At 35.3% G+C, this 17589-nt stretch overlaps 2 protein-coding genes across 3 annotated transcripts; both read right to left on the bottom strand.

The window, feature by feature from the left end:
• Window positions 1–2336: 2336 nt before the first annotated feature.
• Window positions 2337–8458, bottom strand: LOC147279705 (ferric reduction oxidase 7, chloroplastic-like). The gene is made up of 9 exons (XM_086251534.1): window positions 8129–8458; window positions 7924–8029; window positions 7627–7818; window positions 6922–7156; window positions 5023–5350; window positions 4662–4938; window positions 3798–4044; window positions 3253–3691; window positions 2337–2613 (listed from the first exon to the last, which is right to left on the bottom strand). Exons 1-9 carry the CDS (start codon window positions 8406–8408, stop codon window positions 2438–2440), a joined length of 2280 nt encoding a protein of 759 aa, XP_086107660.1. The 5' UTR covers window positions 8409–8458; the 3' UTR covers window positions 2337–2437.
• A 2304-nt stretch (window positions 8459–10762) lies between these two features.
• Window positions 10763–16629, bottom strand: LOC147279706 (ferric reduction oxidase 7, chloroplastic-like). 2 transcript variants are annotated; one of them, XM_086251226.1, is made up of 9 exons: window positions 15646–16629; window positions 15441–15546; window positions 15111–15302; window positions 14426–14657; window positions 12952–13279; window positions 12584–12860; window positions 11967–12222; window positions 11419–11854; window positions 10763–11130 (listed from the first exon to the last, which is right to left on the bottom strand). In XM_086251226.1, exons 1-9 carry the CDS (start codon window positions 15905–15907, stop codon window positions 10961–10963), a joined length of 2259 nt encoding a protein of 752 aa, XP_086107352.1. In that variant the 5' UTR covers window positions 15908–16629; the 3' UTR covers window positions 10763–10960. The 2 variants fall into 2 exon arrangements, with proteins under 2 accessions (XP_086107352.1, XP_086107350.1); XM_086251224.1 differs by having other exon boundaries at window positions 11958–12222.
• Between the last annotated feature and the right edge of the window lie 960 nt (window positions 16630–17589).

Here is a 17589-nt window from a genome sequence, read left to right on the forward strand (position 1 = left end):
GAAAAATACATGTTAAGAAAATTTGGAGAGAGAAATTTCATTAGTAATTTCATTTTAATGTTTAAGCAAAAATTTAAATAAAACCCTAAAAATTAATAAGTTTATGAGGACATATTAAATTAGAAAGACTCAAAATATATATTAACATATTAAATTAAAAAAAAGCCAAATTTATAACGTTGCCTTAGCCTCATTTAGGATTGGGCAGCCCTTGCTTATAGCCTGGGTGATATTTGTGCCAAAAAAACCTACTCAAAATGAAGTATAAACTTCAACAAGTACACGACACTAGCTAAGTAACAAATTGTTAATATCAACATTATAAAAAATCACTTAGATATTATGATTTCAATTTTTATCAAAAGCTTTGACTTTTTTCTTTTTTCTTATTTAGAAGAGACAGAGAGTAAAATGGAATAAACATAAGATAAAATGAAAATTTGTACGAGAGCGAAGGAATAGGAATTGTTTATAATTTTATTTTCTTACACATGACACAAGCTTGGTACGTGGGAAGCATGATATACATGCAGTTTTAAAGCTATAACAATCTTGATGTTTGGTTTGGATCTGTATATGCAAAGTTAAACAATCAAGGTCACAGCCTGGCCAAAAAAAAAAAAAAAAACAATCAAGGTCACAGAATATGAGTTCATTGAATTGTAGTTTGATGAATCTATTAGCAGGTTGCTGATGTTTCACTAACCTTTTCGCCTTTGTTTTTTCTAGTTTAAATCTTTCAGTGAACCCACGTTTGGTTCGCAATTCAGAAACTATACGTTTTTTGAATTTTCTTCCTTATTTTATCAACAAATATTATAGATAAAAATAAAAATTATATCTGGAAATGATACGAAACATACCTTTACTTTTTTGGGTAATTTGCAAATAAATTAATAAAATTTTTCAAAATTACAAATTCCTTAGTACAGTTTTTCATAATTTCATCTCAGTCACCATTGATCAAAAATAAAAAAAGATAAATTATAACATATCAATAAATATATATCGCCATACAAATTCAGAGATTTTTATTAAGTTCGTATTTAATTACTATACAGTAAAACGACTTAGGCCCAAAACCCAAGACCTAAACTCTAAGTCATAAGGTCGAGAACCACAATTCTAAAACCATAAACCCCAATTCTAAACTTTAAACTAAATTAAGGACAACATTATAATTTTATGTTCATAAGTAATGAAAAGAACGGAATGGGGGAATCGGTATTTTCCGATGCACAAAAATACATGACATTAATAAGTAAATTGGACCTATGAACTAAAGTGAGATAAAATTTCAAAACTCATTGATCTTTATAATGAAAAAAAAAAAAAAAAGACTCAGACTATTATGTAAAATTGAAATATTTTATTAATTTACATGAAAGAGGAAATTACAGATTTGGTCCACTTATTTTATACCTAGTTCAATTTTGGTCCATAATTTTTTTTAAGTTCTGTTTTGGTCCACTAATTGTTTCATTTGTTCAGTAAAGGTTCAGATTTGTGACTTTAAATCCTTTGGGTTGTGTTTTCTTCAATTATAATTGAACTATAAGTTATATTTCATCATTTCTTAGTCATAAAAACAAATTTGGAGTATTATAATCTAAAAGAATTGAGATTGGGTGAAGTTTGAAAAATTGGCAGTTTCGGGTACCCTACTTTGGGGTCAATTATCTTGAGTTTTAGAACTCCAATTTGAATGATTTTTATATGGTTGTAAAGAAGAAATACATAGCTTTAAAACAAGTATATGTTCGCTGAATTTGGATGAGATTTGATAGGATAAAAAGCATGCCAAATTTGAGAAAACAAATATGGACCTTTACTGAACAAGTGGAACATTTAGTGGACCAAAACAGAACTTAAAAAAGATTGTGGACCAAAACTGAACTAGGTATAAAATAACTGGACTAAATCTGTAATTTCCTCTTACATGAAATTTGCTCTAATTTTTTCTCACATACTTTTACTAAGAATAAATGTTGTAGATGCGGCATCATCTTAACCCTTCAATTTTCATTTTGCAGATCTAGTAGAGGATCCTAGTCATTTTATTCCCATTTTGAAAAGAATATATCACATTATATGACAAACCTTGGTGTCAAACTCAAAAAAATGATTCTAGAATGGCTTGCTATCAAAAGTCAATCAATCAGCCATGGCCACAACCTTACTTTAATAACTAGCCTTTGATTAGAAGAGCTTTTCATACTCAAGAAAATGATAATTTCAAACATCTGGAAGAGCAAAACCTCATGTAACTGTATTTACATTTGAGACAAGGCACGAACAATCCTAAGTCAATATTAACACAGGCTGCTCATTTTATATATTACCAGATACAAGTGTAAATATTGGGAAAATTATCCTAAAATTGAAAGCTATATCAATGAAGCACAGAGTGTCAAAATAACAGAATTTGATGATCACCCTACAAATCAAAACTATGGCTGTTGAAGTGGAAGATTGGGAGATTGCTTCTTCTTCTTCTTCTAAGATTCTGGGACCTGCATTCTTTAGCAACACTTGACTGTAGAGTTGTAGGACCACATACAATCACACCAACATCAACTTGGGCCAAATGTTCTGATAATGATCCAAAAATTTCTGCAGAAAGCAAAAATGATTAAAAAACTAAATCGTAAATACAGAAATATATACATAGATACAACTTAAAACAATTATTTTAGTCAATGAAGATTGATGATGTTGGTTTGATTACACTGTTTACCAAATAGTTAAAATTTTTGGGATCCATGGTTGCCTAAGATGGTATTAGAGTTCTCACTTATTTGTTAATTTGCAAAGTACATGGTGAGACTGTAATTATTCCTGATGAAATGATTCCCATTCCCAAGTCCCCCACCAGAAATCCCATTCCTGAAAAATCAATAATGAGATTCCTGATTTTATATGGGGTCACATATGTGTTTTTATTGCCAGTAAACACTAGAATGCTCAAGAATGAAAATTATCTCCTTCCTTACACTCTCTTTCTCATTTCATGTTTTCCATTCTCATTAAAGTCTAGTGGTTGTGTAACAGATGAATCTCCGAAAAATGGTTCAACATCCATTGAGGTAAGCAGGGCCCAGTTCTAAGGCATGTAGTAAAACAATACTTTATTTTCTTGACCTGGTGCTAAAATGCATATAGCTCATAAGTTCTACAGAACTACAAAACCAGTTCTCTTTTTGAAGTTCTTTTTCTTTTTCAAAATTAACAAGAAAGGCAAGCAAAGCACACCTGTGAAGTCTGGTCTGCGGCCATACTGAATCACGGTTGAACTGATAAGAGTTTTCTGGTATAAATCTTTGTCTGCCAATCCTCCATTACTCTGCACTATCTCAGCCTTCTCCCCATTTTCCTCACTTTCCTCCAGAAACGAGGTATTTCTTTCCCAAAGATGCCATAAACCGATTGTGAGACCTCCAAATATAAGAACACTTACAATCATACATGCAAGAAACAAAAGCCCTTTGTACCACCAATAAGTTATGTTGAAAGGGTTTATGTAGCATAAGTCTAACAAGCCCAAAGCAATAACAAACCCAATTGTAGATGAAATAACATAAATTCCAGCCCATATCTTATCTCCCGTGCCAAACAAAACTGAAATGGTTCCTCCCTTGGAGATGGAGAAAACAGGAGAGCATGTAGGCTTGTGAAGTCTGCCCTCCTCCTCCTGCAGTAACAGCCCAATTTGGGAAAATGAAAAGTAAGCTACGGTTATAGTAAAAAGGATAAATTAAAGATCTTCTATGGAGGAATGAATGTAATATTGGACGCACCACTGGATGTTCTGATTCACGTGTGACATAAGTTTGGATTTCAATATTCAATGTATCAGAGCTGATAGACCCCATGTCAACTGTAGAAAGGAGAGAAAGCTCATTTGAGCTTTTGATAGCCCAAACAAGTAAAACATATTTTGGTAGACAAGGTTTTTTTCCCTTAGTCCGATGGAGAATATCACTCAAGATAGCTAAGAATGGTGAGATCCCACTGCCTCCTGCTACCAAGACAAGGCTTTCATACCTAAGACGATAAACATGCCAAGTTAGTCTCTTAATGAAGAGATAGTGAATCTTAGAAAAAAATCTTAGAAAAAAGCAATGGATAAAATAATCACTTCACCATTAAGAAAGGTGAGGAATGCAATCTAGTAAGATATATTATTAAATGTCCAATAGCCCTGAAACTTTAATCTTCTAGGAAGTGGCCAACAGCATATAGACAAAAGGTCGTAATACCATGCTGTAGAACCACTTATTCAGAGACTAAAGCTTTTAGGTTCTGGGCCCAAAATTCTATCCTGAATTGCCAATTGTGATTAGAGGATCATACTGCCAACACTAGTGATTTATCTTTCTGCAATAGATGTAGACTTTACTGAATTCCTGGTATAGTGAAAGTACAAGACTTTCCTTTGACTTGGATAACTTATTATATATTGTAAGTCTAACATGTTGTGCCAAAGTTCCATGATATAGAAAACCTCTTGGATCAATCTCTATATTGTAGTTTCAGTGTCTGAAGTGCAAATAATAAAAATATTTTCTACAAAAGAAACCAACCTATCTCAATTGTTTTTGAACCATGAATGTCATTAACTCTCAGATGCATGCTAGAAATATGAAAAGTAGAAGGCGTACCTCAAGTAGTATGGTGATTCATGACCGTAAGGCCCTTCAACAGAAGCCATAATCTGATAATGAGGAGCACAAGGAATCTCTATCTCACTTTCCTCTGCAGAAGAATTTGAGACTGTTTCTCTTAACTTTGTTGTCCAGTCCCCAACAGCCTTTATGAGGACTGAAAGATGATATTTACCATCTAGGGGACTAGATGAAACGCTAAAAGGATGCCATTGAAGCGAAGATATTTTCCGTACTCGAAGAAATATGAAACTAAGGGCATTGTAGCGCAGGTCTACATTGTCAAGGAGGAAAAACTTTAGAGTTCCTAGAAATAAATAAATACAAAAATTTTAGATGCCCAAAGAGCTAATCTTACTTTCAGGTTTTGGAAGCACCAATTTGACAGTTCCACATGGAAAGCATGTTGCTGAAACTATGTTGACGGTCTTTCGTGACTGGCAGAATCTTAGAAAGCGATCAAGCATAAAAAGAAATATCCCTCCAGCAGCTTTGCTGAAATTGGTGTCACCAATATGCAAGGCCAAGAAGATGACAAATACAATATAGAGTTGATGGGTATAGTAAAAAAGCTCAAAATATCGCTTCCTCACAGGAGGAAGTGTTGTCACCCAAATCAACAGCCCGAAGAAATAGCAAATGACCCCCGCAAAGTTTGCACCACCATCACTTTTCCACTCTATTATCTGCATGAATTAATAATTGGAACAATGAATTTGTAGCTTATCCTGTCTTCCTCTGTACTTATGGTTATATCTCGAAATTCTTTATACGCAGTGGTAGTTCTCACATTTAACAATGAGTAGACAACAAAATTAGAAGGCTTCTGTTCCACAAACTTATATTTCAGTTTGTATCTTCCATTTCATATGCACTGATGAATGAACACCCTTAAATTCATTCCTTAAAGAAAATGTTCAGTCACAGTAAATCTAATCCTCTAAAGGAGGGATGATGTCTGCATCTATTTTGTGCTTGGGCTTCAACAATGACTGTAGATGGCATGTAGAAGTAGAATTATTATTATTATTTTCAGTTGAATACTATAAAGCAAAGAAAAGATTCTGGAGAAGCAATATCATATGGCGGATTCACTGACACTAACAAACAGGGGGTGGACTAGAAATCTTTTCAAGACCCTACACATTTACTTAGTTGCTCCACCTCTTTTCACTGTTAATAATCAGCAGACAAGTATTTCACCAGCCAGAGTGTAATGTAACATGCACAAACATGCTCACAGTTGATTTTTTCATACACTAGATGAATACATGGTCTTGAATTTTTGAGTTTGTGTTTCCTACTTAAGCCCTTTAATTAGCACCAAATCTCAGTCACACGAGAAAAGAATCAGGTGTTATAAAAATTATCAAAAAGTCAGAAAAAGTGAGCCTGTAGAAATCATTGGGTATAAGCCAAAATAACCAGGTCAACTGGACCAAATTTCTGAAAGAAACCAAATCTAGAGTAAAAAACAAATGACAGAAGACTCTGATATATAGTTTATCAAACAGCTTAACAGATTATATGTTTAAGAAAAAATCATGCACCTAAAACCATTTTTAATGAGCGGAGGAAAAGCACTCTACTGCCTATATTAAGAACTAAAAAAGACATTTCAAAGTTGCACTGAACAACCAACTGTTATGCCTTAGGCTTATGATACTATGAAAATTCATGAGTAACATGATTATGAAAGCTATTTACTTATTTGAAATGAACTTGCAGTCTCACATATCAATTATGGTTTATACCAAATAGTTGATTGTGCAAGCTATTTTATTTTATTTTTTTCATTTTATATATGGAAAGATTATAGCACTCAAACTAAATGATAATGAAAGGGGAAAAAAAAAAAATCTCTTTATGGTATTTAGTATAACTACATTATTGCATGCCCTGGGAGATATGTGATGGGTGGGTTTAGAAAAATTGCCAAAAAGAATTAGATAGGTTGATGCAAAACCTATCATAAGATTGGGATAAAGTGCAAAACTACAAATTATCATTAAGTGTATGGTATCATTCTCTTGCATACACACACTCCTTTAGGTTTTCATCAAATGCATTATACAGAATACAACACCTCAACTAGGGTTGTATACACATTCCATGTGCGTATATACATATTTCAATGTCTTGCAGCTAGCAAAAAGATTATATTGATCCAAGAAACATGCAGACAAAAACATACATATCTGCAGACTCATGCATATGGATATGCCGTATGAGTGAAAAGAGAAATATGAGAACTCACTTCAGATGGTATGATGCCCCGTACTGCCCATACAATCATATAGCAGAGTCCATGCATAGTAACAAGGAACATTGTGAGATTCCCCAACCATACATGATATTTGGTGGCATGCTCAAATGGTATATCAATAAGGCGGAGAAGAATTGATCCCCTTGCAATTGGGAGAAACATGAAAGCCAAGCAGGACAAGGTAATCAAACCAAAGCAATAAGCCGACATTTGCAACATAAAAGTCCTGAAAGGTGAGAATAAATTATGTTAAGCTTTAGAAATGAATCATTAAAATAAACTCACAGTATTGGCAGTGGGAGGCACACCAATTATTTTCCAGTGGAAAAGAAAGACAAAAATTGAAATTTAGACCCAAGATTTAAATGAGAATTTTAGATTGTAGTCAAAATAACCTCACAGTCTCACAGAGACTACCTATTGCCATATGCATAGACTTTTAATTTATTATTTAAAACTTTAAAGGACAGAGTAACGAAGACACAAGGAAGGAACTAAGATAGGTTCCCATTTATTCTGGTAATAAACAAATACAAAAACCACCACATAGATTAAACTTCAGAATCTTAGATAATAGATAGTTTAAGAATTCTTCAAATCAAATATCTTAAACTGGTTAAAAAGTGACTAGTGAGACAGAAACTTGGAGGTGGGGGGGATATATACAAGCAAAGCCCAAAAAATAAAGCATTGCACCTTTTTTCTGCAAGGGTCAAATCACCATAGTTGGGTAACATCTCAAAGTTGACTACTGTGTATGCATAAAGAGCCCAGAGAACAAACACAATAAAGAGAATAATGGCAATCAATTCAGCAGCATTAACAACTCCAAATGGTCCATCCACTAGAACAGGAAAGGTCCATAAGTTGAAACTTGGGGTCTTCTTCCTGTGGTAGATGTACACTTAGTATTACAATTTATCAAATAGAAGATAGGTGCACAAAGTACAATGCACAAATAAGAAGTAGCGAAACTCGTTAAGAAGTACATACTGTTGAAGTTGCTGTTCCTCTTCCTCTTGGCCAAAAAAGATGATGTATGGAACAGCAAGAAAAGCAATAAAAATTATTGGACCGCTGTATAGCAGCAATACACTCCCTGAAAATTCCCAAATATCATTAATTAGACAAGCAGTACTGTTGAGTGTTGAGTAAGACATTACTAGACAAAAAGAGATTAAATTTGAGATTACCATACCAGTCTCTCCAAATAGAGTTCCATCCGTAGCAGCAACCCAATCATCATAGAGGGTGGAGCCAAGGTCCGTAGGAACTATGAAAAAGAGAGCAACCCATGCAATGAAAATTACCCACATTGTGAATTTGAGAACCCATTTGGCCAATGAGGCAAAGAAGCTGCTTGCCGTCTTCTGATGATTGCTGTTGTTGACAGGAGATCCCCCATTTGAAAGATGAACTCCATTACCGTTGGAAAGAAGAGGTTGATGATGAGCAGAGTGTAAGTCATCCAAGGCCATGAGGATGACAAGGAATCAGCAGCAGCAACAGCAGAAACCTGAGGCTGAGGTTTGGGGGATGATGATGGTATGACCATGTTGCTGAGACTGGGCATCCCTGTTTTCATATGAGAATGGGATTTTGTTTACCTGTATTTCAAACTCTCTCTCTCTCTCTCTCTCTCTCTCTCTCTCTCTCTCTCTCCCTCCCTCCCTCTACCTAATTCATGGTTAGTTAAGTGAGCTGAGCAATACTTCTTGTGTATACAGTTGGGTTGAAGAAACAAGGGACAGGACTCATGAGAGAGGAGGTATCGCCAATTCGCTATGGATTTGGAGCAATTAAATTTAATTCAAAGTGAGGCGCGGAAAATTAGTTGGTAAGCTTTGTCTTGTTGCTCTGGGAGTCGGCGGATGCTTTGGTTGCTAAGAAATTTAGTTGCAGGAACATGAAAGCGCTTCAGTTACAACTTACAAGTACCTCTGCCGCTCTGCATTGCACCCAACGGTGTCGTTTCTCCTTACAATAGTGTATTTTGGGGGTTTTCAAGGTTTATATCACACATGGTTTTGACTTTTGATACATGTCATTACCGAACTTTCAGCCCATTTATCATTTCTTTTACAAGTTTATAATGCCGTTGGCAACCAACATGGATCTCCAACTATGGTATTTAGTATTTACTATCTACCAATTACTACTATGGTTATTTTTTGGCCTAAAGTTTTGGTCCCTATAGTTTGTCCATGTCCTAACTTGCACTCTGTGTATCTAGTATTTTTCTTTTGGGGATTTTTGTCTATAGTTGAATTCCATTGCTATTGGTGTTTCAACTTGTCGAATGAGTTTATTTTCCTTCATTTTCAGTGCTCTTATTCTCTGTTGAAAAACTCAATTTTGCTTTAAAATGACATTGGAATTTTTAAAAACATTCCTTTTGAGATTCTAAATCTACTTTCAATTTTAATTTTCATACGAGTGATTAGGGTTCAAACATTGATTCTCAATTTTGAAATTTGAGAATTTTTTGATTCATGGTCTAGAAACATAATAAGAGCATTCCTAAAAGTTTTGCAGCCAATTTGTAAGTAAAACTCATGAATTTGAACAACTTATTCGAGTCAATTTGAAGAAAAACCATAAATGCATTTCATATCTCCCATGTATAAATAGTCATTTTTTGAGTTTTGATTTCTCTCATAATAGTTTATAAATCCTCAAAATTTTACATATAATTTCACTCATTTGTCATACGGGTTAAAATTCATCTGCATATGATGTATTCCTCTCGCTAGTGGAGACTCAAGGGCAAACTGGATGCTGCAAGAGCTCTACAAACCCTATGGTCAATAGGCAATTCAATACAAGCCTATTGACCTCCTTTTTTAATTATTGATTTGACACAAGTTTATTTTATTTCAATGGTTCAAGTTAATAACTATATTTTTTTAAATATTTTTTGTATATTCTCTTACAAATTAAAATTTATAAATTTATTTATTTTAAAAATTATACCATTGAAATAATCTCAATAAGATCTTTAAAATGAGCCCAATATTTAATATTTTTAATAATTTAAATTAATACCCAAATTTAAATTTCTCTATTTTAGATTATAAACTATAAAATAACCCTATTAATAAAAAACCATAATTCATGGCAAAAAAAACATTGATACACCAAGTCACATGACACAATTTCTCTCCTTCTTTCACTTTTTCTCATGGTGGGTCCCTCTATTTTTTTTGGTGCAATTCTAAATCAATTGACAATTGATAAGTCAAATTTTTGACCTATCAATTGTCATTTCAATTCATCTATTGCCAATTGACACCCTATTGTAAATTTGTAATTATTTTTGTTTCAAATTGTCAATAGATGCCAATTGAATTGCCAATTGATCACCATTGCACATGCTCGAGTCTGATCTTAGTCGACCCAGCACATACTTGATTTTAAAGTAAACCAAACCTGATCCCATGCATAGACCTCAAATCAGGAAGGATTTGCACATGTTAGCTCAACAAAACAGAATTTAGAAGCTAAAAAATGTACTACTACAGGCTGCTTTCCTCAACCAAATAGGGATACATAATTCATTGCTATCCATAAATGGGATTTCATTGAGAAACCCTCATACTATAGTTGCGATTCAGTCCTAAAAGTACTACCTACTGCGACTGCAAACACCCAAGGCCAAGGGAGTTGTTTTTTCTCCTAAAATAGTGAATTGGGACTCATGAGTTTGAGATTCCCCTTTCAAGCATCATAGAGTGTGCATTACAAACATAGGAATGGAACCTCATACCCGTTACAAACATAAGAAAGCTACTTAAGTAAAAGGTCATATTTGACTACTTCAGAATATAGATACAAAATTTTGATAGATTTTAGTGATATAGCTGAGAAGCAAGAGATACAGATTTGATGGCTGACTACATACCAACTTGGTAGAACATTAGACACATACACACTCACACATAGGCACATATATACATATATATTATATATGTGTATGTAGAATTCTACAAATAATTATGCGAATTGAGTAGTACGATTTTGAGGGTGGAGGCTACACTTCAAAACTATGGCTGTTGAAATGGAAAATAGGATGGTCACATTGCCTCCTTAAATTGTGCGACCTGATTTCTTTAGCAATGCTTGATTCAAGAGTTGGAGGACCACACACAATCACACCCACATCAACGTGGCCCCAATTCTTTGATACAGTACCCAAAATTTCTGCAGTAACATGAAATCAAGTGTAAAATATGTATTAATTAAAAGTATTCAACTGAGAAGAAAATTATACTAGCTTCAAACATATTCAAAAAATCAAGGGTTATTCAGATGAAAGAACAGTAAGTTATTAACACTGTATGCCATAGTCTATAGTCATTAAAAACCATGTTACCTATTGTGAGCTCTGTGTGTGTATTTAATATTTATATCTGAACATGAATATAGATACGTATTCATTAGCTTATGTATTGTATTTAAAATGGAAATAGACATGTCAGGGAGACATACCTTTGAAGTCAGGTCTTGCACCGTATTGAATGCTGGTTGAATTTGCAAGAATTTTCTGGTGTGAATCGTTGTGAGCTACAGTTCCTGTATGCTCTGCCTTGTCAAAATCTAACCTATCATCCTCACATTGTTGCTTTGCTGAAATTTTTCTTTCCCACATATGCCATAAACCAACCACAAGACCCCCAAAGATAAAGACACTTATAACCATACAAACTAAGAAAAGAAGCCCTCTGTACCAGCTTGTAGATATATTGTAAGGGGTTATGTAGAAGACATGCGACAAACCCAAAATGATGACAAACCCAACTATAGATGAGATAACGTATAGTCCAGACCATATATTATGTCCAGTACCAACCAAAGCAGACATACCACACCTTTTAGACGTAGGACAAAGAGAAGAGTGTATAGTGTTTTGAACTTCGCCCTCTTCCTGCAAATAACATCAATAAATGCCACAAAAAGAATGAAATACAATTATTGAAAAGACAAAGAACCAAATTACGTAAGGTACAGCAAGAGTGTTAAGATATTACCAAACATACCAATGGAGGTTCAGATTCTCGAGTGACATATATATGAGTCTCAAGATTTAATTTATTGGAGAAAAACGGACAAATGGAGTCCATGTCAATGGTTGCAAGAAGAGAAAGCTCATTTGATCTTTTCACGGCCCATACAACCAAAATATTTCTTGGTAGACAAGGTTTTCCTTCCTTAACACGATGTAGAATGTCACTCAAGACAGCCAGGAAAGGTGTAATCCCAATGCCACCTGCTACTAAGATAAGATTTTCACACCTGAAAGAACAAAATATAAAGTCAAAACCATTTGGAAAAGAAATTAAAACTTATTATTAAGCTGGATATCTTGTAAATTCTTCTGTTAGAGACAAGCCTTACTAAATTGTTATATATAGTGCAACCCCCAAATCACATAGTATACAATTATGTTCCATCTTTCTTTCTTTTGGTAGGTGCAGTGCGGGGTTAATAATTGAAGTACGTTTCTTTCAAAAGAGTGCACCAAATTTCTAAGCACCATTACATCAGATTTATGCAAAAATATGACACGCAGCATCAACCAGTGATTAGACCAGAATTAGAATCATCTGGTACAATAAATTTTCTGATCAAAATAATCGAAGAACAGAGTACATACATCAAGTGGTAAGGTAGTTCAGGCCCATAAGGTCCCTCAACAGAAGCGGTTATCTTGGTATGAGGACTGTAAGGCAGCTCAATTTGTGGTTCAGCCTCAGAATTTTTCAAGATATTTCCTCTCAGATTTTCTGTCCATTTCCCAAGACCCTTTATGAGAACAGAAATATGACATTTGCCATCCAGAGGACTGGATGAAACGCTGAAAGGATGCCACTGCAGCAATGATAGTTCCCGAACATGAAGAAAAACAAAACTGAGGGCGTTGTACTGCAGATCTAAAAGTATGATAAGAGAGAATAGTCAATCATATAGGTAACAGGATAAAAAAGAAAAAGAAATAATAAATGTGTGAAGAACAATTTTTACTTTGAGGTTTTTTGAGGACCAATTCTACAGTTCCGCATGGAAGGCACTTTGCTGAGATTAAATCAACAACCCTTTGTGATTGGCAGAATCTCAGAAAACGATCAAGAATAAAAATAAATATTGCTCCAGAAGGTGTTGTGAAAAAGAAATCGCCAATGTGCAATGCGAAAAACACAATAAAGACGATATATAGTTGATGAGTGTAGAAGAACAACTCAAAATTCAGCTTTCTAACTGGAGGGAGTGAAGTGACCCACATCAAGAGGCCAGCAGAAAGGCCGATCAATCCTGCAAGAATGGCAACACCAGTATCCTTCCACTCAAATATCTGCATCGTATAATCAAAATTATAAATAAGAACATCACAGTGTGAGGCTATGTCTTCCTCTAACCATTCAATGGATCAAAGCTAAAAGGAAAACAAAAAACATATTAAGAAAAAAGAGTTGACAGAGACTTAGACAAACAAATCGAAGGTTCTTCTCTTTCTGTCTCATCAATTCAGTTATGCCACATACTAAACTAATCTTTCAATGGACATTTGAGGATAGAAAAAGCAACCTGACATGTACTGAATCCAGAAATGCCAAAGCATTTCTTATCCAAGTGATGCACTGTCATTATACTATTTGTTTGGCCTGATTTGAATAGGTTGATATTTTTTTTTTTTTTTTTCAGCATGTCTATACACTTTGAAAATCTTACACCATTACCATTGTATTTCTTAAAAATAGTTACACTGCTTAACATCCCACAAAAGAAAAAACTTACACACTCAAATAGAGAAAGCAAGGAGTAGCAAAAATTAGAGTAAAGTAAATTCTTCATTGTTAAATCAGAATTCTGACGGTTGAAACCATATTACATAGGCAATCCCCATATAATAAATATGGATAAATAAAATATTAAAACCTAAAGTCATTTGAAATGAATTAATTAATAAAACCTAAAATTCTAAGCCTGTGCCAACATCTAGAATAGATACATTCTTTTTGCATCCTCAATTGCCATGCCAGAAGCACACACCATAAGACTCTAAACTCACTGGAGTCTTCCAACATAAACTCACTTCAATTTTCAATAATTTTTTATTTTATATATTTACTATTATTTAATATACACTCCTTTACATGACATATTTCATATATTTTTCTCACAGAGCATGCTGATGCTTACCATGATATGGAATTCCTTCTTCCCTGAATTTCTCACTTCCGGCCTTCCCTTTCCACTCCTTTTATGTTCTTTTACAAGCATACATGTTGCTATTTTAGCATGGAAATTATTTGAACCTTTAGTGTGTGAGTTGAACCTTTAATTTGTACATACATAAATGTATGTTTCTACAGAGAAAACAAACAAATAAATTAACTCCACGGAAGAGAGACACATATGATTACTTTTTTATGCTTTATAAAAGAGCATGAATACAATTATGTACAAGAAATTTTTTCAATCCAGCATGTGCACTCACCGAATGGAGATGGCCCTGAATTGTCCATGCCACAACATAACATAGTCCGTGGATAGTAAAGATCACCATTGTGAGATGTCCCAGCCATACATGATACCTCATAGCATGCTCGAAAGGGATATCTATAAGGCGAAGGAGAACTGATCCCCTTGCAACCGGCAGGAACAAAAATGCCAAGCAAAACATCCCCATTTTTCCGAGAGAGCGTCCCGAAATTGTAAGGAACAAAGAACTGACAAGTTCAAGTAAACAAGCAAACTCAACTAATGAATCCAATCTTCAAGCTGAAGAAAAAGAGCACATAAATTTCACTCTTTGCATGCAAAATGTGAAGGATTTAAGTTTCTAATATACTACTTATTTTATTCTGACAATTGACTATGCGTGTTTGACTACTTAAGCATGTCATACAAAGAAATGAAAGGAAAGGAAAATATAGAGAATGAAATACAAGTTAACTTATTAGAAGTTTTCAAACTTGCACAAAGCAAAGCAGATATGCAATAAGAAGTTTTCTATAAGTGCCTAGGTAGCTAGATGGATGAATGCATAAGATGACTAATCTTAAACTGGTTAATAAAGTGACTATCCAATATTTCCACTTTCACTAAAGAGAGACAGGAACTTGGAGTAGGGGGAGATATGCAAAGCCACACACAACAAAAAGAAAAAACAAGCATTGCACCATTTTTTTGGAAGGGCCATTTCACCAAACTCGGCTAACAATTCCAAGTTCGCTACTGTGTATGCATAAACAGCCCAGATAACAAACACAATGAAGAGAATAATGCCGATCAATTCAGCAGCGTTAATCACTCCGAATGGTCCATCCACCAAAACCGGAAAGGTCCATAACTTGAATCTTGGGTTCTTCTTCCTGTGGCAGATGTACACTTTAGTATTACAATTTAACAAATAGAAGAAAGGTGTACAATGCACATTAAATGTGTCATAGTTTAGGCAAGTAGTAAATCACTAGTATGGGATGAACACAATAGCTATAAGAATCACATACTGTTGAAGTTGCTGTTCCTCTTCCTCTTGCCCACGAATGATGGTATATGGAACGGCAAGAAAAACAATAAAAATTATTGGACCGCTGTATAAAAGCAATGCACTCCCTGAAAATTGGCAAATATCAATCATTAGACAAGCAGTACTGCTGAGTGTTGTGTAAGAGATTAGAGAAAAAGCTAGAAATTGAATTAGAGATACCATACCAGTCTCTCCAAATAGAGTTCCACTGGTAGCACTAAGCCAGTCATCATAGAGGGTGGCCCCAAGTTCTGTAGGAATTACAAAAAAGAGAGCAACCCATGCAATGAAAACTACCCACATTTTGAATTTGAGAACCCATTTGACCAATGAGACAAACAAGCGCTTCGTCTTCGTCTTCCTTTGATTGCTCTTGTTGACATGACATGACCCGCCATTTGAAAGAAGAGGTTGGTGATGAGCAGAATGTAAGTGGTCCACGGCCATAAGGACAAGGAATCAGAAGCAGCAACAGCAGCAGAAACCTGAGGCTGAGGATTGGAGGTTGATGATGGTATGACCATGTTGCTGGGCAATGTGGGCATGTCTCTTTTCTATGGAATGGGATTTTGTTTACCTGTATTTCAAACTCAAAGTCTGTACCTAATTCATGGTTGGTTAACTGAGCTGAGCAATACTTCTTCTGTATACTAATACAACTGAATTATCAGAATAAAGAAAAGAAACAGGGGACTCTACTCATGAGCAATTCAAAGTGAGGCGCGGAAGATTAGCTGGTATGCTTTGGGAGTCGGGAGGCGTACGGACGGTCTGATGATACTAAAAAATTGAGTCGGGTCGGGTTGGGTTATCCGAATTCAGATGCAAGTAGTACCTACTTGTTTGGGGGTTTTCAAGGTAAGGAGATGTTGCATCCCCAATGCTACACATGATTCGAATCAATGGACACCATTACCAAACTTTCAGCCCATGGTCATTTCTCCAGTTTAGGCACACCTCCACAAAAGTTTATTGAGCGCCCAAATTACAAAAAGAGTTAATTGGAGCGATAGTCATTTACCTTTGGGGGAGGCTACGCCGACTACTCCATTTTACTGAGTTCATCACCCTAAATCAATATTTTGTTATAATTTTAATTTTGCCCTTACTAAAATTAACAAATAAAAAAAATTAAAATACCCAACAGCAACTCCCTACTCGATCCCCACCCTCTGTGCCAACCAAGCCACCTCCACCGCCACCCCCTTCCCATTCCCCATCCCCATCCCCATCCCCATCCCCATCACCCCCTTCCTATTCCCCACGACTCCACCTTCAAAACCGCTGCTGCAAACAAACCCAGAACCACCCTGACTCCATCGTCCCTCTCCAATCAGACCCCCTACAAGAAACCCAAAACCTAGAACTCGAACCCGACTCCCTCTTCCTACCACCGCCTCCCACCTCCCTACTAGTCCCAAGACGAGACAGTGGCCATCGTCAACTCGTCGGTTCGTGCAGACCCTCGACGGCAGCAAGGACGATCTGCGGCTAGTGGGTGCTCTGACTCGATGCTCGGGGCCTCGACAACGGAGAAACCCACGCCCCGCCGTTCGTCAGAAAGGAGGAGGGGTGGGATCGGATGGGTTGGGTTGTTTTTTCATATTTTTTTCTTTTAATTGTAAAGGGTAAAATAAAAAAAATTGGGCTAAAATATGTTAGGGTGGTCAAGTAACTTAAGGTGATCGAAATAGCCCCCTTTAACTTTTCCTCGAAACTCATTTTTTATACCAAAGGGTCCTTAAATTTTTTAAATTTTTCCACTTTAATCCATTCTCTTTATTTTGTTAAAATTTCTATTAAAATGGATTATATGACTCTTATATAACCACATTTTAAAGGACAAAAATGTTCATTTATATTAAAATATTAATTTAAACTATCAATCAATTTTTTTACTTTTTTAGTGGATGGATGTTGGACCTACCATTATCGACGTTGCCGGAGCCATCTACATTGTCGAGCTGTTGCCATCCACGTTGTTGGAGCTCTCACATCGGTTGAATTTGCTGCAATCAACACACTCCCACAACCACATAGTTGTTATTCATACTTGAATGTATGCCCTTTAGGCTTAGTTTGGGATTGCTGTGAGAAAAAATGGTTGTGAAGTAAAGCAGCTGTGAAGT

Source organism: Dryas octopetala, chromosome 7, assembly GCF_963921425.1.
Source record: "Dryas octopetala chromosome 7, drDryOcto1.1, whole genome shotgun sequence".
Lineage (NCBI taxonomy): Eukaryota > Viridiplantae > Streptophyta > Magnoliopsida > Rosales > Rosaceae > Dryas > Dryas octopetala.